General features: G+C 45.9%; 1 protein-coding gene across 1 annotated transcript; it reads left to right on the top strand.

Annotated features, from left to right (window-relative positions):
* The first annotated feature begins 15,465 nt into the window (after positions 1-15,465).
* LOC132871590 (trace amine-associated receptor 1-like) lies at positions 15,466-16,497 on the top strand. The gene has a single exon (XM_060905871.1). The coding sequence runs from the start codon at positions 15,466-15,468 to the stop codon at positions 16,495-16,497; it is 1,032 nt and encodes a 343-aa protein (XP_060761854.1).
* The last annotated feature ends 6,924 nt before the right edge of the window (positions 16,498-23,421 follow it).

The raw sequence follows: 23,421 nt of genomic DNA, 5'->3' as shown, positions 1-23,421 counted from the left end.
CTTCCCTGACTTCCACTACTTTGGGAAAATTCACATCTACAAACAAACAAACTACAATGTAAAATGGAAAGAACGCAATCAGTGAATAAAACACATTTTAGATCCATTGTGCTGATGTGTTGTGGAAAAGATTTTCCTCTTTTGTGTTAAATATTATTGTGGAGTTACAGTGGAACAGATCTGCTGTGGTGACCCCTAACCCCTGCTCTCAGCCAATCAGAATGCTGTAATGAATCCAAAACCAACACGAATCATCAAGCTGAAAGATTACATCTGTCCCTATGTCTGGATTTCAATATGTGGCAGCGGGGGCATGGTCAAGCGCCGGCCTGTGACAGGAGGGTGGAGTCAGGGAAGGTAAGTGGCAGAATCACTACACCTGACGGCAATTAACCTGTGTTTGTGTGTCTTCCCAGTGACCGCGCCCTACTTAAGGAGGGAGAGCGAGAGCAGAGGAGCTCATCTCCGGACTAGACGCTGACTGTGTGTGTGTGTGTGTGTCTAGCCATATATAATTGTTCACTGAAAAGTGTGGCAATAAAGCCTTTTTGAAAACCTGATCTCTGTCCTGCCGTCCTCTGTGCTCCACCCACACCTCGTGAACCGTTACAGTGGTGCCGGAACCCAGGAGCCAGAGTGGAGCACCAGCAGATCAGCCCCATGGAGTCTTCCCCGTTCACTGACCTGGTCCACGCCCTCGCCATGGCCCAGCAAAGCCAGCACCAGGCGCTCACCACCCTCCAGAAGGAACAGGAGCGATGCATCGAAGCCCTGGTGCTGGCCCAGCAGGAAGACCGTGAGGTGTTCCGGCACCTTCTCGCGTCGGCGGGGTCCACCAACGCTCCGGCCGCGGGCCCGTCCCCCCTCACCGTTACCAAGATGGGTCTGCAGGACGACCCCGAGGCTTTCATCACGTTATTCGAACAAGTCGCAGAAGCCTCGGGGTGGCCGATGGAGCAGCACGTGGCGCGCCTTCTCCCCCTCCTAACGGGAGATGCGCAGCTGGTCGCGCTACACCTCCCCGCCGACCGCCGGCTGGCCTACGCGGACCTCCGCCGGGCCGTCCTCCAGCGCGTGGGGCGCACACCAGAGCAACAGCGCCAGCGCTTCCGTGCTTTGCGCTTGGAGGAAGTCGGCTGGCCATTTGCGTTTGGCCAGCAGCTCCGGGACGCCTGCTGGCGGTGGTTGAGGGCCGACAACCGCGACGCCGAGGGGATCATCGACCAGATGGTGCTGGAACAATTCATCGCTCGCCTACCAGCAGGAACCGCAGAGTGGGTCCAGTGCCACCGCCCGGCGTCACTGGATCAGGCAGTCGAGCTGCCGGAGGATCATTTGATGGCTATTCCGGTGGCAGGACAGCAGATGGCGTCTTCTCTTCTCTCCTCTTCTCTCTCTCTCCCTCCCCCCCTCCTTCTGTGTCCCGTCCTTGCCCCATTCCCCCACCGCGGAGACGGGGGCCGGCGCCACCCCAGCCGGCCCGCCGCACCCGCGGTGCCTTCCCGTTTCTCCCTTCTGTGTCTGTCTCTCCCCCACCTCAGGTGAGTGAGCCCCAGAACACAGGTGCAGAGGGAAAGCCCGGGCTGGGTTGCTGGTGCTGCGGGGAGCCGGGCTATCTTCAACAGCAGTGCACGGCAATGGAAATGGGCGCGGTGGTTTGGATCCCCGACGTGCCAGAGGCCGCCCTCGATCAGGCCGGAGCTTATTGCATACCGGTGAGTATCCAAGGGGCTACATATCAGCGTTGGTGGATTCTGGTTGTAATCAGACCTCAATTCGCCAAAGCCTGGTTCAAAATGAGGCATTGGGGGGAGCACAGGGGGTGAAGGTGTTGTGTGTGCACAGGGATGTTCACCGCTACCCTTTGGTGTCAGTCCACATTTTTTTCAGAGGGGAAAAAGCCATTGTGAAGGCGGCGGTTAATCCTCGCCTTACCCACTCTTTAATTTTGGGGACTGATTGGCCGGGATTTCGGGATTTAATGACACATTTAGTGAGGAGTGGGTCCTGCCATTTAACAGAGGGAGGTCCTGGTGTCGCTTTGGCGGGAGCAGCTGTCACAGAGCCGTCTACGTCATCTCCGCTTCAGAGTGAGGAGCCGCCGGCTCCTCCTCTCTCTATTGGGGAATCCCTCGCGGATTTCCCATTAGAACAGTCACGAGACAAGACTCTGAGGCATGCGTTTGACCAAGTGAGAGTAATCGATGGTCAAACGCTCCCGCTGAACGCCACCCCGTCCTTCCCTTACTTCGCGATTATGAAGGATAGGTTATACCGAGTGACGCAGGACACTCAAACTAAAGAGTGAGTCATGCAACTTTTAATTCCGAAGAGCCGCCGGGAATTGGTATTCCAGGTGGCTCACTTTAATCCCAAGGCTGGACACTTAGGGCAGGATAAAACACTAGCCCGAATAATGGCCCAATTCTATTGGCCGGGGATTCGCGGCGATGTCCGTAGGTGGTGTACGGTGTGCCGCGAATGACAGTTAGTAAATCCAGCAGCCATTCCAAAAGCGCCTTTGTGCCCTCTACCGTTAATCGAGACCCCGTTCGAAAGAATTGGGATGGATCTCATCGGGCCATTAGATCGGTCAGCACGAGGGTACCACTTTATATTAGTTCTAGTGGACTATGCAACGCGATACCCGGAAGCAGTGCCTCTGCACAATATCTCAGCATGCAGTATTGCGGAGGCACTCTTCCGCGTTATCTCCCGAGTTGGAATCCCGAAAGAGATTCTGACTGACCAAGGCACCTCGTTTATGTCATGTACACTGAACGAACTGTATGGGTTATTGGGTATTAAGCCGATCCGCACCAGCGTTTTTCACCCACACACAGACGGTTTAGTGGAACGGTTCAACCGCACCCTCAAGAACATAATTAAAAAATTCATAAGTGAGGACTCACGTAATTGGGATAGATGGCTCGAACCCTTTCTCTTTGCACTGTGAGAGGTCCCCCAAGCCTCCATGGGGTTCTCCCCATTCTAATTGTTATACGGGCGTAAGCCGCGCGGCATCCTAGACGTGCTGCGGGAAAATTGGGAGGAGGGACCTTCACAAAGTAAAAACGAAATCCAATACGTTATTGACCTGCGCGCAAAACTCCACACGCTCACGCACCTATCTCAGGAGAATTTGCGGCAGGCCCAAGAACGACAAGCCCGCCTGTACGACAAGGGTATGCGCCTTAGGGAGTTCGCACAGGGAGAGAAAGTACTCGTACTGTTGCTCACATCGAGCTCCAAATTAGTCGCCAAGTGGCAAGGACCCTTTGAGGTCACACGGCGAGTCGGGGACGTTGACTATGAGGTGAGGCAGACGGATAGGGGCGGGGGGCTACAGATTTACCACCTCAACCTACTCAAACTCTGGAATGAGGAGGTCCCCGTGGCGTTGATGTTGGTGGTTCCGGAGAAGGCGGAGCTGGGGCCAGAGGTGCAAAAGGGAACATTGGCATCGCGTACCTCTCCGGTCCCCTGTGGAGACCACCTCTCTCCGACCCAACTCGCGGAGGTTGCCCCGTTGCAGACCTAGTTTTCGGACATGTTCTCGCCCCTCCCCGGCTGCACCAACCTCATAGAGCACCACATTGAGATGCCCCCGGGGGTGGTAGTGTGTAGCTGCTCTTACAGGTTACCCGAGCACAAGAAAAAAGTGGTTCGGGAAGAACTCGAGGCCATGCTCGAAATGGGCATCGTCGAGGAGTCCCACAGTGACTGGAGCAGCCCGGTGGTCTTGGTACCCAAGGCCGACGGGTCAGTCCGGTTCTGTGTGGACTATAGAAAAGTCAACGCGGTGTCTAAATTTGATGCGTACCCAATGCCTCGTATTGATGAGTTGCTCGATCGGCTAGGCACAGCTCGTTTTTACTCAACGCTGGATTTAACAAAGGGTTATTGGCAGATCCCCTTGAGTCCATTATCCTGGGAAAAAAACGGCCTTTTCCACACTGTTCGGCTTGCACCAATTCATCACACTTCCGTTTGGGCTGTTTGGGGTGCCTGCTACGTTTCAGCGGCTGATGGACAGGGTCCTCCGCCCCCACGCCACCTATGTGGCCGCATACCTTGATGATATCATCATTTATAGTAATGACTGGCAGCGGCACTTACAACACCTGAGGGCCATCCTTAAGTCGCTGAGGCGAGCGGGTCTCACAGCCAACCCAAACAAGTGTGCGATTGGGTTGGGTGGAAGTACAGTATCTGGGCTTCCACTTGGGCAATGGGCAGGTGCGTTCCCAAATTAACAAGACAGCAGCAATTGCGGCCTGCCCGAGGCCCAAGACCAAAAAGGGGATGAGACAGTTCCTGGGGCTGGCTGGCTACTATCGTAGGTTTATACCTAATTATTCGGATGTCACCAGCCCGCTGACTGATCTCACTAAAAAGGGGGCACCAGATCCGGTCCAGTGGATGCAGCAATGCCAGTGGGCTTTCTCTGAGGTAAAGGCTGCACTGTGTGGGGGGCCACTATTACACTCCCCTGACTTTTCTCTCCCTTTTATGTTGCAGACCGATGCGTCGGACAGAGGGCTGGGGGTGGTTTTGTCCCAGGAGGTGGAGGGGGATGACCGCCCCATCCTGTACATTAGCAGGAAGCTGTCAGTGCGTGAGGGGCGCTACAGCACTATCAAGAAGGAGTGTCTGGCGATCAAGTGGGTGGTCCTCGCCCTCCGCTACTACCTGCTGGGGTGCCCTTTCACCCTCTGTTCGGACCATGCGCCTCTCCAGTGGCTCCACTGCATGAAGGATGCCAACGCGTGGATCACCCGTTGGTATCTGGCACTACAACCCTTCAATTTTAAGGTGGTCCACAGGCCGGGGGCACAGATGGTCGTGACGGACTTCCTCTCCCGTCAAGGGGGAGGGGGGGGGAGTCGGCTTCAGGCCGGACAGCCGCCTGGCCTGAGTCAGGCGGTGGGGGTATGTGGCAGTGGGGGCGTGGTCAAGCGCCGGTCTGTGACAGGAGGGCGGAGTCAGGGAAGGTAAGTGGCAGAATCACTACAACTGACAGCAATTAACCTGTGTTTTTGTGTCTTCCCAGTGAATGCGCGCTATTTAAGGAGGGAGAGTGAGAGCAGAGGAGCTCATCTCCGGACTAGACGCAGACTGTGTGTGTGTGTGTCTAGCCATATATAATTGTTCACTGAAAAGTGTGGCAATAAAGCCTTTTTGAAAACCTGATCTCTGTCCTGCCGTCCTCTGTGCTCCACCCACACCTCGTGAACCGTTACACAATATTACAACTGCAATCAATGTGTATGTATGTGTGTGTGTGTGTGTGTGTGTGTGTGTGTGTGTGTGCTATAAATGTAATAATCCAAGTGATGGCGTCTGTGTGTAAATAAACCAGTTTGATGAAAAAGTTTCAGTCAGAGTGCACACACACCATCTGTCTCATTAGATCTCATTCAGTTTTATTTATTTAATGAGAAAAATGAGTATTATCATTTCATCAAAAACAAACAAACCCAAAACCAAAAATGTGTCTTGGGCAACCTTTCTGTTTCACATTTACAAAAATCAGCTGTTTTGTATGTATTTTATTTCCACTTTAACCTTACATCTGCTGTTCTTCTCAGCTCAGAATGGCACATTTTCCACATGTTGAATTTTCAAGTTCATTACAAAAAAAAAGATCAGTTAACTTTTCAAATTACAAACAAACACAACATTTTATAATCCAAATTTTTATTCACTCATCACCTGGAAGACGTTTTCTAACAGGGAGATTAATACAGAAAGACACGAGGATGTCTGACACAGCCGTAACAAGTCCCTCTGCTCAGAGGGGTGAAAAAATATCACACTTCTAATGACACACATCACTGCATATTTGTGTTTCTGTGCCAATTTATTATCACATTGAATAAGGTTGAATAAATGTCACTGTGGCTGCTTCCGAGCAGACAAAGACATCCAAATACACACGATATACTGTACTGTATGCTGATGGACTGAATATGAAACATGACTGGATATACACTTCCTGGCTACTTTAATAGGAACTTGGTATTGGGTCTAAGGTTCCTGTTCTTGGCTGCAGGAGTGGAACCCAATGTGGTCTTCTGCTGTTGCATGCTGAGATGCTTTTCTGCTCACCATGGTTGTAAAGAGTGATCATATGAGTTACTTTTTTCTTCCTGGCAAAAAAGCTCAAACCACTCTGTCCATTTTCCTCTGACCCTCTCTTATCAACAAGGTGTTTGTTTCCACCCACAGAACTTGTTCACACAATATTTTGTTTCTCGTACCATTCTGTGTAAACTCTCGAGACTGTTGTGTGAAAACCCCAGGAGATCAGCAGTTTCTGAAATACTCAAACCAGTCCATCTGGATCAAACCAACGCCCATGCCACAGTGAAAGAAAGTCACACTTTGAGATCACAATTTTTCCCATTCTGATGTTTGAATATTGTGAACATTAACTAAAGCTCTTGATTTGTATCTGCATCTGCATGATTTGATGCACTGTGCTGCTTTCAAGGTATTGGCTGATTAGAGAACTGCATCAAACAACAAGTGGGTGTTCCGAATAAAGTGGCCGGTGAGTGCATGTGTATCTGTGTCACAGTCCTGAGGCAAGGATTGTTGTTTAAAGTAGATTGCAAAGGGAACAATACTAGTTGTGAATGTTGTAGAACTTGACATCAGTCTCAAGATCACTTTTTGATGGTCTTGGAATCAACCACATTTTTACTTGGTTTTGTCTCGGTCTGAGATGTAGAGGACTCAGGATTATATTTCAAGACTGGTCAAGACCACAACTGTGGGGATTTCACTGAATTGCCTGTGCATTGTCTGATTTATTTGTGAACATTGTTACTGTCATTGGAGGTAAAACATCCTGCTTCAAATGTTTCTGCTAACATGACTCGTTGCTAATTGAAAATTTTCTTCCTTTTAACGGCCATCACCCCTTCCCCCACCCCCCTTTCACACACAGTCATTTGGTTCTGGTCTTGATTCAGACTTGCGCTGCCTTGGTCTTGACTTGATCTCAACCCCTCAAAGTCTTGGTCTTGTCTTGGTCTCAATCCACTCTGGTCTCAATCATGAATTGATCTCAGGTTAGGTGGTCTTCACTTGAACACTATTTTTTGCACATTTACAATATTGGGAAATTTATTCAACAGTTAGGAGACACCTGAATGCTAGACTTCATTTCACTGAATGCAAAAATTTCAGGACCTGCAGAAAAAATGCATTTGCTTCTGTCAGCAGTTCTTGCATTTTATCTAGATGAACTTTAAAGTGTGGATTGTTTGATGGTACAGTATGCTGTTATTTGAGCTAAAAGAAAATACCATGGCAATGCCACATGGTAGAATATGCTGCTCATCAATTGCATTTTTTCTTTTGCCTTGCCAGGATTTTGTTAGTCATATTGGAATCACTGAACAAAGTAGAGCATGTCACGAGCCAGCCAGGTACATCTAGGTCCTGATCCAATCTTTTGCTCCATTCCCTGGTTTTTCCCTGGGCCTTCCCTGTGCTGCGGCCAGGACACCTATCTCTCATCAGCTCCTCCACAACTCTATATTATATCACTCAATATTCATTTGGCACAGGATTGTCTTCGCCTCAGGATATGGGTTTTTCACCTTTTTACTCCCTGGTTATGTATTCGATTATTTTGTTGCTTTGCTGCATGCTGTGGAGTAACTTAGCTCTTTCTGTGGATTTCTTTACCTCTCATTTGGGACTGTGAGTGCATTTCTTGTTACTTGGAAGCTCTTTGAACTTTTGAACTATGTTTTTTGAACTGAGAGATATTTTCTTGTTGCAGGGCTGTATTTCTGGATTCTATCATGCTTTGTCCTTTTCTGCACTCATTTGAGAGCTGATCTCTGATCTGCGTTTCCCCCCTAATTACCCATTCCTGTATTTCTCCTGTCAGCTGCTTCTCCCCTCCACTCCTCCAGTATTTGGGTTAAGACCTGCCTTCTTCTCTCCAAGTGCACATGAGTCTGCTTTTGGTTCTAGTCTACTCATATTGCCTTTTGACTGTGACAGAACAATCCTGCCAGAGAAATGGAACCAGCAGACATTGAAACAGTTAGAGCTGCTTTGACCTAACAAGGATCTATTCTGGGTTATCACCAGCAGTAGTCTGTGGCTGTCCATCAGATTTTGATGTCCATCACAGACATGTTACAGAAACTCTCCTCTCAGACGGAAAGTGTTCAGAATGCCATCTCTAGTCAATCGGCACCTGTGCCAGTCAGCTCACCCATTGCTCCAACAGTCATTCCAGCTCCACAACCCCTCCAAGAGCCTCGTCTGCCTGCCATGCAGGCTTACAATGGGGAGCCTTCCACTCATTACTATGCCAGTGTTCCTTATCGATGGAATTCTAGGGCTCTGCTTTTAATTCCGACAGGTCTCGAGTCGCCTATGTCATCACACTTCTGACTGGAAGAGCTTGGGAGTGGGAACAGTGGTCTGGGATGCTGGAGCCCCTTGCTGTTTGAGTTACAAGGAGTTCTCAGAGGAGATGCAAAAGGTTTTCTACAGGTTGCCCAAGGACAAGAAGGCAACCAGGTGACTAATGGGGCTCAAGCAGGGCAGCCAGCTGGTTTCTGACTATACGATTGAATTTCATACCTTGGCTGCAGCTGTGGACTGGAAAATCAGTGCCTTGTATGACACATTTTCTCATAGATTAAACAACTCTGTATTAGATGAAATCACTCCTCGTGACCTGCCTGAGACTTTAGATGGCCTCGTGGACCTAGCTGCTTGGGTGGATACCTGGTTATGCCAACAGAGCCTGAGAAAGCACCTCAGGTTTGAACTTAAGGATGATGCTTCCTTGGCTGAGGCCACTCCTTCCCCTGAACCAGAGCCCGAATCACCCCTGAGGAGAGAAGGTGCCACCATGAGACCAGGTCCTGCTTCTACTGTGGCAAACCTAGACATTTTGTCTCTTATTGCCCATTTAAAGGACCTGCCCACCAGTAACAGCAGGGATACAGGTGGGTGTACTGACGCAGTGTTCCCCTACAGAGAGGCCAGTCCTTCCAACTAAGATCATCTTTTAGTACAGGTGTTAAATGGTAAAGGTACTCATTGACTCTGGGGCAGGTGAAAACTTCATCAGAATTTTCTTTCCAGACAAGCTGGGGGTCAACCTATGGACGTTAGACTACCTTCTAACCACCAGGGCATTCAGCGGCACCAAACTCAGTCTTGTCTCCCAGATCACAGAGCTGCCACTTCTAAGATCTCAGGGAGCAATGTGGAGTCTATTTCTTTCATGGCCTGAATAACTCGTATGAGTCTATTGTTCTTGGTCTTCCTTGGTTGTGTCTGCATAATCCCCACCTGAATTGGAGCAATGGTACAGTCCTCTCTTGGAGCACCTGGTGCTTAGCCACCTGCCTGTCCTCTGCCAAGATTCCCCTCACCACCCAAGTCTCCAGCCCTGATGAGTCCATCGACCTTTCCAATGTCCCCATGGAATACCAGGACCTTCGGTGTTCAGTAAGGCCCAGGCCACCTCTGTCCCTCTTCATCAACCTGATGATTGTACTATTGACCTGCTTCCTGGTAGCCCTCCCCCTCAGGGATCACATTTATTCCCCCCCCAGAGAGAGACCATGGACAAGTATATATCAGAGTCTCTTGTGGTAGGCATCATTCACCCTTCATCATCTCCAGTGGGAGCTGGTTTAATTTTTGTGGTCAAGAAGGACAAGTCTCTCAGGCTATGCATTGATTATCAAGGCTAAAATGAGGTCACCATTAAGAACCACCACCTGCTTCCTCTCATGTCCATGGCCTTTGAGCAGCTGCAGGGTGTCCAATTTTTCTCCAAGCTGGATCTCCACAAAGGCTATCACCTGGTATGCATTAGGGAGGGGGGCGAGTGGAAGACAGCCTTCGATATGCACACTGGCCACTACGAATACTTGGTCTTACCTGTCGGCCTCACTAACACACGAGTGGTCTTCCAAGCACTGGTTTACAGCATATTACGAGATTTCATCAATCAGTTCATCTTTGTATACCTTGACAACATCTTGATCTATTCTCCCATGCTTGAAGCTCACCGGTCCCACATTGGACAGGTTCTGTAGTGGCTACTAGAAAATCAACTTGTTGCTAAAGCAGAGAAATGTCATTTCCATAAGTGCACAATCTCATTTCTGGGTTTCATCATCTCCCCAGGTAAGGTCCAACTGGACCCGAACAAGATTAAGGCAGTCTTAGACTGTTCCATTTCCTCCTCTTGCAGGGAGCTGCAATGCTTCTTGGGGTTTGCAAATTTTTATCAAAGGTTTATCAGGAATTATAGCTCCATTACTGCCCCCTTACAGAACTCACATCTTCCAAGCGGCCCTTTCTCTGGAACAACCACACTGAGAATGCTTTCACATCCTTCAAAACCAAGTTTTCCACTGCTTCCCTCATTATTGTCCCAGATCCTACAGCTCAGTTCATGCTTGAGGTGGATGCCTCCAACATGGTAGTTGGGGCAGTCCTGTCCCAGAGATCATCTAAAGATGACAAGATGCACCCCTGTGTGTTCTTCTCACACCACTTCACTCCAGCTGAGTGCAACTACAGTATACCATAGGTAAGCGAGAACTGTTGGCCATCAAGTTGGCTGTGGAGGGGTGGAGACATTGATTAGAGGGGACTGAGACCCCTTTCATCATATGGACTGACCATAAAAGCCTTGACTACATCAAGTCTGCCAATTGACTTAATTCCCGTCAAGCCAGGTGATCCTTATGCTTTTCATGTTTTAACTTTCTGTTTTCCTTCAGATCGGGCTTTAAGAATGGCAAACCAGATGCCCTTTCCAGGCAGTTTTCACCTCACTCTCATCAAGACATCACAGAACCGATCCTTCCTACCCACTGCCTTGTGGCTGCTGGCTGATTCGACATCGAGAATGTTATCCAAGAAGCTCTGATCAGTGCTCCAGGCCCAGGTATCGGACCACCTAATGTTCTGTTTGTGTCCCTTGGTGTACACTCCTAGGTGTTTCAGTGGGGGCACAGTTCTCTTCTTGCTTCTCACCCTGGGGTGACCCGAACCCTCTTTGTTATCAGGCAATGCTTCTGGTGGCCTAGGATATGGTAGGATGTCAAGACTTTTGTGGCAGCCTGCGACATGTGTTCCAGAAGCATGACTGGTAACCAGCCCATGGCTGGACTATTAAGACTGCTACCCAATCCTGGTCCCACATTGCTGTGGGTTTCATCACCACTCTCCCCAGTTCCAAGGGTAACACCTGTATCATAAATATTGTTGATTGTTTCTCTAAAATGGCTCATTTTATCCCCCTCACCAAGCTGCCATCTGCTAAAGAGACTGCTGAGCTCCTTATTAACCATGTTTTCAGGATCCACGGCCTGCCACTGGACATCATATCTGACAGAGGTCCTCAGTTTTCTGCTAAATTTTGGAAAGAGTTCTGTAAACTAATTGGAGCCACTCCTCGCCTTTCCTTAGGTTACCACCCTCAGATTAATGGTCAGTCCGGGTGTACCAACTAGAGCCTAGCGGTCACCCTATGATGCTTGTCCTTGGACAATGCTTCCTCCTGGACCCAGGCCTTGCCTTGGATTGAGTATGCACACAATAGCCTCCCATCATCCTTGACTGGATTGACCCTATTCCAGCATTGTCTCAGGCTCCAGCCACCTTTCTTTCTCAAGCAAGAGGAGGAAGTGTCTGTCCCTTCAGCCCAGGCCTTCATCTGACATTGTCGCAGGGTGTGGGCATGAGCCAGGCACTGTCTACTACACTCAAGCCAGTTATATAAGAGAAAGTCAGACCAATGCAGCACACCAGCCACAGTGGACTGCCTTGGTCAGAGGGTTCCGTTATCCACTGCCAACCTTCCCTTTCAAACACCCTCCCATAAGCTGACACCCAGGTTTGTTCATCCTTTTTCCCATTTTCAAAGTTATCAACTCCACTACTGTCAGGCTGAGGTTACCTAGGTCCATGTGTCATGTTCACCCTTCCTTCCTTGTCTCTCAACTAAGACCCCTGGTCTCCAGCTCCTCTCCCCGGTCTCTAACCTCCCCCACCAGGTTCACCAATGGAAGTGAGGTCTATACCATCAAGTAGGTACTAAAGGCCTGTCGGCGAGGTGGGGGGTTGCAGTACCTGGTTGATTGGAAGGGATATAGCCCAGAGGAGAGGTGTTGGGTCCCAGCACGCTTCATCTTGGACCCCTCACTCATCAGGGACTTCCATCGCAAGAACCCAGAGGCCCCGTCTGGGATGCCCGGAGGTGCCGTAGAAGGGGGGGTACTGTCACGAACCAGCTGGGAATAACTAGGTCTTGATCTGAGCTTTAAATCCATTCCCTGGTTTTTCTCTGAGTGTTCGCCACACTGCAGCCAGCTCACCTGTCTCTTGTCAGTTCATCCACAACTCTATATTATTCCACTCGGATATCCATTCGGCGCAGGATTGTCTTCGCCTCAGGATAAGGTTATTCTCCTTTTTTCCCCTGGTTTTGTATTAAATTATTTTGTTACTTTGCTGCATGCTGTGGTGTAACTTAGCTCTTTCTGTGGATTTCTTTACCTCTAGTTTAGGACTGTGAGCACATTTCTTCCAATGGGGAAGCTCTTTGAAATTTTGAACTTTGCTTTGTGAATTGAGAGCTCTTTTCCCATTGTTGGGCTGCATTTCTGGACTCTATCCTGCTTTTTCCTTTTTTGCACTTGTTTGACAGCTAATTTCTAATGTCCATCCCCCCTCCATTACCCTTTCCTGTATTTCTCCCATTGGCTGCTTCTCCCCTCCACTCCTCCACTTTTCAGATTAAGACCAACCTCATTCTTTCCTGGTGCACATGAGTCTGCTTTTGGGCCTAGTCTACTCCTATTGCTTTATGGCTTTGATGGAGGAACAAAAGATTATTGCAGAGGTGTGTGCACTACTTAGGACCTGAGATGCTGCAGGTGACAGGGTGGCCCTAAGAGTAGTGAGGGCCAAACTGTCTCAGCCCATCAGAGCAGCAAAGCATGCACACACCCAAAGAATTTACAGCTACTTAAAGGACAGCAGCGACACAGCACACGTGGCAGGGCATCCAGGCCATTACAAACTACAGGACAACACCACCTGCCTGTGACAATGATGCATTGAACAGCTTCTACGCATGGTTTGAGGTGCAGAACAGCATGGCAGCGAGGACGCCCATCCCTCCTCCCAAATGACTAGCTGCTGTGTCTTACCACAGGTGATGTGAGGAGAAAACTACGCAGTGTCACCCCATGGATGGCTGCTGGACCAGACAACATCCTATTAAAGTGCTCGGAGGATGCGCAGACCAGCTGGCAGATGTTCTCACTGACATCTTTAACATCTCACTGAGCAATGCATTCATTCCAAAGTGCTTCAAGACCACTACCATCGTCTCCACGCCAAAGAAGTCTTCAGTGTCCTGCCTCAATAACTACCATCCCGTTGCACTCACACCCATCATTATGAAGTGTTTCGAGACGCTTATCATGATGCACATAAATACCCTGCTGCCTCCCTCACTAGACCCCCTGCAGTTTGTGTATTGCCGTAACCACCCTCAACAGATGACCCCATAGCTACCACCCTTCATCTGGCCTTTAGCCACCTGGACAAGAAGGACACATATGTTCAAATGCTGTTCATAGGCTTCAGTTCAACATTCAACACAATTATCCTTCAGCACTTCAGCAGCTAATTGGAAAGCTGAGCCTATTGGACCTGAACACGTCCCTCTGCAACTGGATCCTGGACTTCCTGACTGAGAGACCTCAGTCAGTCCAGATTGGGAGCAGAATTCCCAGCACTACCATACTGACCCCCCCCCCCCCCCCACCAGGGCTGGGTGCTCAGTCCACTGCTCTTCGCGCAGCTGACTGAACAATGAATCATCATAAAGAGAGGAGGTGCAATGGTTACTTGACTGGTGTAGAGTCAACAATCTATCTCAGAACATGGACAAAACAAAAGAGATGGCTGTTGACTTCAGAAAAACACGGCGTGACCACTCTCTGCTGTACATTGATGGCTCAGTCATGGAGAATGTCAAGTGCACCAAATTCCTTGGTGTTAATCTGGTAGAAAACCTCACTTGGTCTCTCAACACCACCTCCATAGCAAAGGAAGCCCAGTCACATCTCTACTTCCTACACAGGCTGAGGAAAACCCATCTCCCATCCCCCATCCTCAATATATTCTACAGAGGGACTACTGAGAACACCAGGATTGTGGCTGACCCCCCACACACACCATTCACACAATCTTTTCACCCTCCTGCCATCTGGAAACAGGTACTGAAGAATTTGGGCCTTCACAGCCAGACTCTCTAAGTTTCTTTCCACAAGCCATCAGATTCCTCAATGCTGAGGGACTGGACTGATGCACAGGGACTGTTGAACACACCACTCCCACTGCAGACTTTGCACATTGAACAATAATACACTATCACTTTTCACACACAATTTTCCGCAGATTATCGGTGACGGGTACTGGTTGGGGGCGGCACGGTGGTGTAGTGGTTAGCACTGTTGCCTCACAGCAAGAAGGTCCGGGTTCGAGCCCCGTGGCCGGTGAGGGCATTTCTGTGCGGAGTTTGCATGTTCTCCCCGTGTCCGTGTGGGTTTCCTCTGGGTGCTCCAGTTTCCCCCACAGTCCAAAGACATGCAGGTTAGGTTAACTGGTGACTCTAAATTGACTGTAGGTGTGAATGTGAGTGTGAATGGTTGTCTGTGTCTATGTGTCAGCCCTGTTATGACCTGGCGACTTGTCCAGGGTGTACCCCGCCTTTCGCCCGTAGTCAGCTGGGATAGGCTCCAGCTTGCCTGCGACCCTGTAGAACAGGATAAAGTGGCTAGAGATAATGAAATGAGATGAGATGGGTACTGGTTGGCACTGGACTGTCTGTTTGTGCTAGTTGTCTTTTTTGCATTTGTAGTCCTGAGATATTTAATGAAGCACCATGGTCCTGGAGAAATGTTGTTTCATTTTAATGGTGTAAAGTACCAACTGTATATGGTTGAAATGACAATAAAAAATGTCTTGACCTTGAAAATATGCCACCAAACAATAAATATGTACCTCCTGAGGCAACAAGCAAGTCCAGCTCATCATATCGGCCTGATTTCCTGCCTTTTTGTTTTTAATCCATGGAGAGTAAATAATGAGGACATTATGAGCCATGACAGCTAATTAGACTGGGAATACTGGGCTGGGCTGGGTTTTCACTGGCCATTGGGACTAAAACATGTGTTGGTAAAAAGAGTGGTGTGTGAGTGTTTTTATAAAGGTTATAAGCAGGACATAGTGACTGGCCAGTCCATGTGAGGGAGGATTGATGGTGAGTTACAGATACAGATATGATGACTGTGTTCTGAATGTTGTTATAGATGAAAATTGTATCTTTATTGTGTTCAAAGTCTTGTTCGTTATTTATTTGCAGGAAACCAAACATCTCAGCAGATGGATTTTGACATGAACTCGAGCCAAATTCTGATGTTGGACATCATTCCACTTTGCTACGAATTTTCCAACAGCTCCTGCCCAAAAGTTGCTTACCCGCTCCTCCTCAGAGTGCCGCTCTATGTCTTTTTCAGCTTGGTGATGGTTCTGACAGTATTCGGAAACTTTTTTGTCATCCTGAGCATTGTTCATTTTAAACAGCTCCACACGCCGACGAATTATCTTGTCCTGTCTTTGGCTGTAACGGATTTGTTGTTAGGAGGATTTTTAATGCCTCCGACTGTGATCCTATCTGTCGAGTCTTGCTGGTATTTGGGGAATCTCTTCTGTAAAATTCACAACAGTGTTGATATCACATTGTGCACCGCATCCATTATAAACCTGTGTTTCATATCTGTTGATCGATATTATGCTGTGTGTCATCCATTGTTGTATCAGACCATAATTACACCTTTTGTCACATTGGTTATGATTTCCATTTGCTGGAGCATTTCATTCGCAGTTGGATTTGGAATAATATTTCTTGGTCTCAACATCCTGGGCATGGAAGACTTTTATCACGAAAACTTTGTCTGTGAAGGTGGTTGTATTTTGTTCCAAACTGCCGCCTCCAGCACCGTTTCATCTTTGCTCTCTTTTTATTTCCCAGGTATCATCATGCTTAGCATTTATACAAAAATATTCCGTGTTGCACAAAAACAAGCTAAATCCATTCAGGACTCAACAAAGAAAGTGCAATCGATGATAAGCAAAGAGGAGAAAAAGGCGACAAAAACTCTGGCCGTGATTATGGGCGTGTTTCTCTCACTTTGGACCCCATTTTTTATCTGCAATGTTATGAATCCTTTTACTGGTTATATGCTTCCTCCTGGATTGTTCAATATGCTGATTTGGACTGGATATTTAAATTCGACCTGTAACCCGATCGTGTACGCTTTTTTCTACAGGTGGTTTAGGAAAGCACTGTGGACTGTTTTATCTGGGAAAATATTTCAGGCAGGTTCTTCAAGAATTAATCTTTATTCACATTGAGTCAAATATTTTAATAGTGATGTGCTGATGGTTAATACGTGTTTATATCATTATATTTGTTAACATACCAAACATAAAAGTTTGTTCTTGCATAATTTATTCAACTTGTTAAAATCAGAATTAACATAATTATTCACATAATATTTTCAAATTTGTCAAAAAACAAGGAACACAATTTTCTCTTGTACAATGTAACCCGTGATTTTTGTGTTTTTTTTACAGTGTATTTTTATTCATGTGCAGATTTCTTCCAAGTCAACGACCTACATGCATTAGATTTACCTTTACAAAGAAAAAATAGTCATCGTGTGAGGCAAAATCATAACTACTGTAACTGCATCGTCACAATGTGTGTAATCTCCAAACTCGCATTAATATTCTCCAGATTATTATTTTTTTAGCTCCTGGAAATTAAGTGCAAAAGTCTAAATCTAAATTGAGTTGTTATTTTATAACCATTTGTACATGTGAAAGAATGATACTAAAACCTTTAAAATATAAATTTGTACTATTTGAGGACAATAATAACCTTGGTGTTGTATACGTTTTTATCATGTTGAAGTAAAAGGTGCATCACTTTATAAAAACGAAGCTGATATACCGTACAACACATGATCTTCTAAATAATTCAATATAATATATAATATACAGTACTGTGCAGTATTTACAGTATGGACCCTGTGTTTTTAGTATTCACTTTGTTATAGATGTTTATTTTATGACTTCTTCATCATTGGGTCAGCACGAAAACATTTTAGATTCCAAACATTAGTTTTTAATTATGAATTAAATGTTACAGAAAAAAAAGTTTGCATGTCAGTAAAGAAAGCATCATGGTGCATAAGAGACACTTTTCAGACAGTGAAATGAAGGCTGCTGGGTTTTGTGCAAAAACAAGAATCAAGCGTGAGTCAAAGAGTCCAGAAGAAAAGAACTGAGTCTGGTTCTGTAAGATGCTCAGCAAAACTTACAGCTCACTTCCTGATAAAACTGAACACATTGTACCTGAGAATACCATGTATTGTCTTTTAAAGCAAAGTGTCATCACTGATACAAACACTGATTTTTAAATTTATTACAGTTTACTGCTCTTTATGGTCTTACTTTCATACAAAAACATTGAATTTCATTATTGTTTAAAGAATACAGTATTTGCTCTACAGCATTTCTTTGAATGGGCCTAAGACTGTTGTACAATACTGTATTTATTTAATCTTTTTCTAAATCAGTGTAATTTCTGAACTACACACACAGATATATTTTTATTCTCCAAGATGCCATCAACTGCAGCACAGCAGTCCCCAAACTCCCATTATCAAGTCAAGTCAACATTATTGTCAAATGTGCTATACATGCTCGACATACAGCACAGATGAAATTACAGTCCTCTCTGACCCACGGTGCAAACAGGCAATGCAATAAATAAAAAATAGAATAATTGAAATAAACAATACAAACTGTATAAACACTCTAGATAAGAACTGGACATAGACTAAACACTCATAAATAAAAATAGAATAATTAAAATAAACAACCCAAACAGTATAAACACTCTAGATAAGAACTAGACATAGACTAAACACTCATATAACACACACACACACACACACACACACACACACACACACACACACACACACACACACATACATATTGAAGCAAATAAACATTCAAGGGCACTTGAGGTATAGCAGGTAAACATGAGATAAGCAGAATAAACAAACTAATAGCTATTAAGATGAGGTAGTGCGGAATAGTGCAATTATGTATGCTAAAGAAGTTTTATCAGTGCACTATATCCTCCAGGTTCTCTACTCAACCACATATCCTCAGTGACATGCCTCATGGGTGAAATATGCAGCGTGTTCAGAAAGTTGATGAATTCAGAGTGATTCCACCTTCCCTGACTTCCACTACTTTGGGAAAATTCACATCTACAAACAAACAAACTACAATGTAAAATGGAAAGAATGCAGTCAGTGAATAAAACACATTTTAGATCCATTGTGCTGATATGTTGTGGAAAAGATTTTCCCCTTTTGTGTTAAATATTATTGTGGAGTTACAGTGGAACAGATCTGCTGTGGCGACCCCTAACCCCTGCTCTCAGCCAATCAGAATGCTGTAATGAATCCAAAACCAACATGAATCATCAAGCTGAAAGATTACATCTATGTCCCGGGGCTCCCTCATGCCTGTGTTACCTTCTGGCTCTCTCCTTTTAGTTATGCTGTCATAGTTAGTTGCCGGAGTCCCTGCTTGTACTCGGTGCAATATGTATCCTGCTCCTACTTATTCAGGTGACATTGGGCATACCTAACAACCTGCGTTTTCTCCCCCCCCACCCCAAATCTGTTCCTCTGAGTTACATGGAGTCAACAGGAAATCTTTTGGTGGAGAGGGTGGAGACCTCGACTGGCTATCGTAGCCTGCAGGGATTCGGCCGTCAGACTTCTGTCGCATGTCCCAGACCCGGTGAAATGTAACTGAATTGTCTTGGCCAGCCCTAAGGGTCCCATCTGCATCTCATCATTGATGAGGAGTGTGCTCCCATCACCCAATCAAGCATCCAGCCAGAGCAGGTCATGATATATTTTTTACCATATTAACATGCCATTGTTGTGTGTTATGCCTGATGTCAAGACTCTCATCTCTGCGAGCCAACCACACAGATTTAATACTTGTCATTTTTAGGGCATACCTAACATGTGTTTTCTTTCTCTCTCTCTTCCCCCCCCCCCCCCCCCCCCCCCCAATCTGTCCCTCTGAGTTACATGTTGGTCCTGGGATTGAGATGCTGGCCTCTTCTGCCCCTCGGGCCTGCTTGGTCCATCCTGGTGCCCTGTGTCTGGTCAGAGTTTTATCGCATTGCTCCTGTGAAGGACGGCCCCATGAGGACAGTTGAGGGTTATACCTGGAGGATGCTCTGGACTCTTACAGTAATGCTTTTATGGCTGAGGACTACAGTTGTCTTGCTAACTTTAGGACAGCAGTTATCATGAACAGTTTTGCACTCAAGTTTCCATCAATGAAGAGTTTATAACATCAACGAAACTGTCCTCATGGTAAAACTGTTAATATTATAGTCAGGCTGTCTGTTGTTGCCCAAATGAGGATGGGTTCCCTTTTGAGTCTGGTTCCTCTCGAGGTTTCTTCCTCATGTCATCTGAGGGAGTTTTTCCTTGCCACCGTCGCCACAGGCTTGCTCATTGGGGATAGATTAGGGATAAAATTAGCTCATGTTTTAAGTCGTTAAAATTCTGTAAAGCCGTTTGCGACAATGTTTATTGTTAAAAGCGCTATACAAATAAACTTGACTTGACTTGACATCTGTCCCTATGTCTGGACTTCAATATTACAACTGCGATCAATGTGTGTGTGTGTGTGTCTGTGTGTGTGCTATAAATGTAATAATCCAAGTGATGGCGTCTGTGTGTAAATAAACCAGTTTGTTGAAAGTTTCAGTCAGAGTGCACACACACCATCTGTCTCATTAGATCTCATTCAGTTTTATTTATTTAATGAGAAAAATGAGTATTATCATTTCATCAAAAACAAACAAACAAACAAACAAACAAACAAAGAAACCCAAAACCAAAAATGTGTCTTGGGCAACCTTTCTGTTTCACATTTCCAAAAATCAGCTGTTTTGTATGTATTTTATTTCCACTTTAACCTTACATCTGCTGTTCTTCTCAGCTCAGAATGGCACATTTTCCACATGTTGCATTTTCAAGTTCATTACAAAAAAAAAAGATCAGTTAACTTTTCAAATTACAAACAAACAGAACATTTTATAATCCAAATTTTTATTCACTCATCACCTGTAAGACGTTTTCTAACAGGGAGATTAATACAGAGAGACACGAGGATGTCTGACACAGCCGTAACAAGTCCCTCTGCTCAGAGGGGTGAAAAAATATCACACTTCTAATGACACACATCACTGCATATTTGTGTTTCTGTGTCAATTTATTATCACATTGAATACGGTTGAATAAATGCCACTGTGGCTGCTTCCGAGCAGACAAAGACATTCAAATACACACGATATACTGTACTGTATGCTGATGGACTGAATATGAAACATCACTGGATATACACTTCCTGGCCACTTTAATAGGAACTTGGTGTTGGGTCAAAGGTTCCTGTTCTTGGCTGCAGGAGTGGAACCCAATGTGTGCTTCTGCTGTTGCATGCTGAGATGCTTTTCTGCTCACCACGGTTGTAAAGAGTGATTATCTGAGTTACTTTTTCCTTCCTGGCAAAAAAGCACAAACCAATCTGTCCATTTTCCTCTGACCCTCTGTTATCAACAAGGTGTTTATTTCCACCCACAGAACTTGTTCACACAATATTTTGTTTCTCGTACCATTCTGTGTAAACTCTCGAGACTGTTGTGTGAAAACCCCAGGAGATCAGCAGTTTCTGAAATACTCAAACCAGTCCATCTGGATCAAACCAACACCCATGCCACAGTGAAAGAAAGTCACACTTTGAGATCACAATTTTTCCCATTCTGATGTTTGAATATTGTGAACATTAACTGAAGCTCTTGATTTGTATCTACATCTGAATGATTTGATGCACTGTGCTGCTTTCAAGGGATTGGCTGATTAGAGAACTGCATCAAACAACAAGTGGGTGTTCCGAATAAAGTGGCTGGTGTATGCATGTGTATCTGTGTCACACTCCTGAGGCAAGGATTGTTGTTTAAAGTAGATTGCAAAGGGAACAATACTAGTTGTGAATGTTGTAGAACTTGAGATCAGTCTCAAGATCACTTTTTGATGGTCTTGGAATTAACCACATTTTTACTTGGTTTTGTCTCGGTCTGGGACGTAGAGGACTCAGGATTATATTTCAAGACTGGTCAAGACCACAATTGTGGGGATTTCACTGAATTGCCTGTGCATTGTCTGATTTATTTGTGAACATTGTTACTGTCATTGGAGGTAAAACATCCTGCTTCAAATGTGTCTGCTAACATGACTCGTTGCTAATTGAAAATTTTCTTCCTTTTAACGGCCATCACCCCTTCCCCCACCCCCCTTTCACACACAGTCATTTGGTTCTGGTCTTGATTCAGTCTTGCGCTGCCTTGGTCTTGACTTGATCTCAACCCCTCAAAGTTTTGGTCTTGTCTTGGTCTCAATCTACTCTGGTCTCAATCAAGAATTGATCTCAGATTAGGTGGTCTTCACTTGAACACTATTTTTTGCACATTTACAATATTGGGAAATTTATTCAACAGTTAGGATACACCTGAATGCTAGACTTCATTTCACTGAATACAAAAATTTCAGGACCTGCAGAAAAAAAGCATTTGCTTCTGCCAGCAGTTCTTGCATTTTATCTAGTTGAACTTTAAAGTGTGGATTGTTTGATGGTACAGTATGCTGTTATTTGAGCTAAAAGAAAATACCATGGCAATGCCACATGGTAGAATATGCTGCTCATCAATTGCATTTTTTCTTTTGCCTTGCCAAGATTTTGTTAGGCATATTGGAATCACTGAACAAATTAGAGCATGTCACGAGCCAGCCAGGTACATCTAGGTCCTGATCCAATCTTTTGCTCCATTCCCTGGTTTTTCCCTGGGCCTTCCCTGTGCTGTGGCCAGGACACCTATCTCTCATCAGCTCCTCCATGACTCTATATTATGTCACTCAATATTCATTTGGCGCAGGATTGTCTTCGCCTCAGGATATGGGTTTTTAACCTTTTTACTCCCTGGTTTTTTATTCGATTATTTTGTTACTTTGCTGCATGCTGTGGAGTAACTTAGCTCTTTCTGTGGATTTCTTTACCTCTCATTTGGGACTGTGGGTGCATTTCTTCTGACTTGGAAGCTCTTTGAACTTTTGAACTATGTTTTTTCAACTCAGAGATCTTTTCTTGTTGCAGGGCTGCATTTCTGGATTCTATCATGCCTTTTCCTTTTCTGCGCTCATTTGAGAGCTGATCTCTGATCTGCATTTCCCCCCTAATTACCCTTTCCTGTATTTCTCCTGTCAGCTGCTTCTCCCCTCCACTCCTCCAGTATTTGGGTTAAGACCTGCCTTCTTCTCTCCAAATGCACATGAGTCTGCTTTTGGTTCTAGTCTACTCATGTTGCCTTTTGACTGTGACAGAACAATCCTGCCAGAGGAATGGAACCAGCAGACTTTGAAACAGTTAGAGCTGCTTTGACCAAACAAGGATCTATTCTGGGTTATCACCAGCAGGAGATTGTGGCTGTCCATCAGAGTTTGACGTCCATCACAGACATGTTACAGAAACTCTCCTCTCAGATGGAAAGTGTTCAGAATGCCATCTCCAGTCAATCGGCACCTGTGCCAGTCAGCTCACCCATTGCTCCAACAGTCATTCCAGCTCCACAACCCCTCCAAGAGCCTCGTCTGCCTACCATGCAGCCTTACAATGGGGAGCCTTCCACTCATTACTATGCCAGTGTTCCTTATTGATGGAATTCTAGGGCTCTGCTTTTAATTCCGACAGGTCTCGAGTCGCCTATGTCATCACACTTCTGACTGGAAGAGCTTGGGAGTGGGAACAGTGGTCTGGGATGCTGAAGCCCCTTGCTGTTTGAGTTACAAGGAGTTCTCAGAGGAGATGCAAAAGGTTTTCTACAGGTTGCCCAAGGACAAGAAGGCAACCAGGTGACTAATGGGGCTCAAGCAGTGCAGCCTGCTGGTTTCTGACTATACTATTGAATTTCATACCTTGGCTGCAGCTGTGGACTGGAAAATCAGTGCCTTGTACGACACATTTTCTCATAGACTAAACAACTCTGTATTAGATGAAATCACTCCTCGTGACCTGCCTGAGACTTTAGATGGCTCATGGACCTAGCTGTTTGGGTGGATACCTGGTTATGCCAACAGAGACTGAGAAAGCACCTCAGGTTTGAACTTAAGGATG

Source organism: Neoarius graeffei, chromosome 2, assembly GCF_027579695.1.
Source record: "Neoarius graeffei isolate fNeoGra1 chromosome 2, fNeoGra1.pri, whole genome shotgun sequence".
In the NCBI taxonomy this organism is placed as follows: Eukaryota; Metazoa; Chordata; class Actinopteri; order Siluriformes; family Ariidae; genus Neoarius; species Neoarius graeffei.
This window is presented reverse-complemented; position numbering and strand designations above follow the sequence as displayed.

Bases quoted from the DNA above. Each gene is read 5' to 3' on its own strand.
- LOC132871590 (XM_060905871.1), top strand. From the start codon at position 15,466: ATGGATTTTGACATGAACTCGAGCCAAATTCTGATGTTGGACATCATT.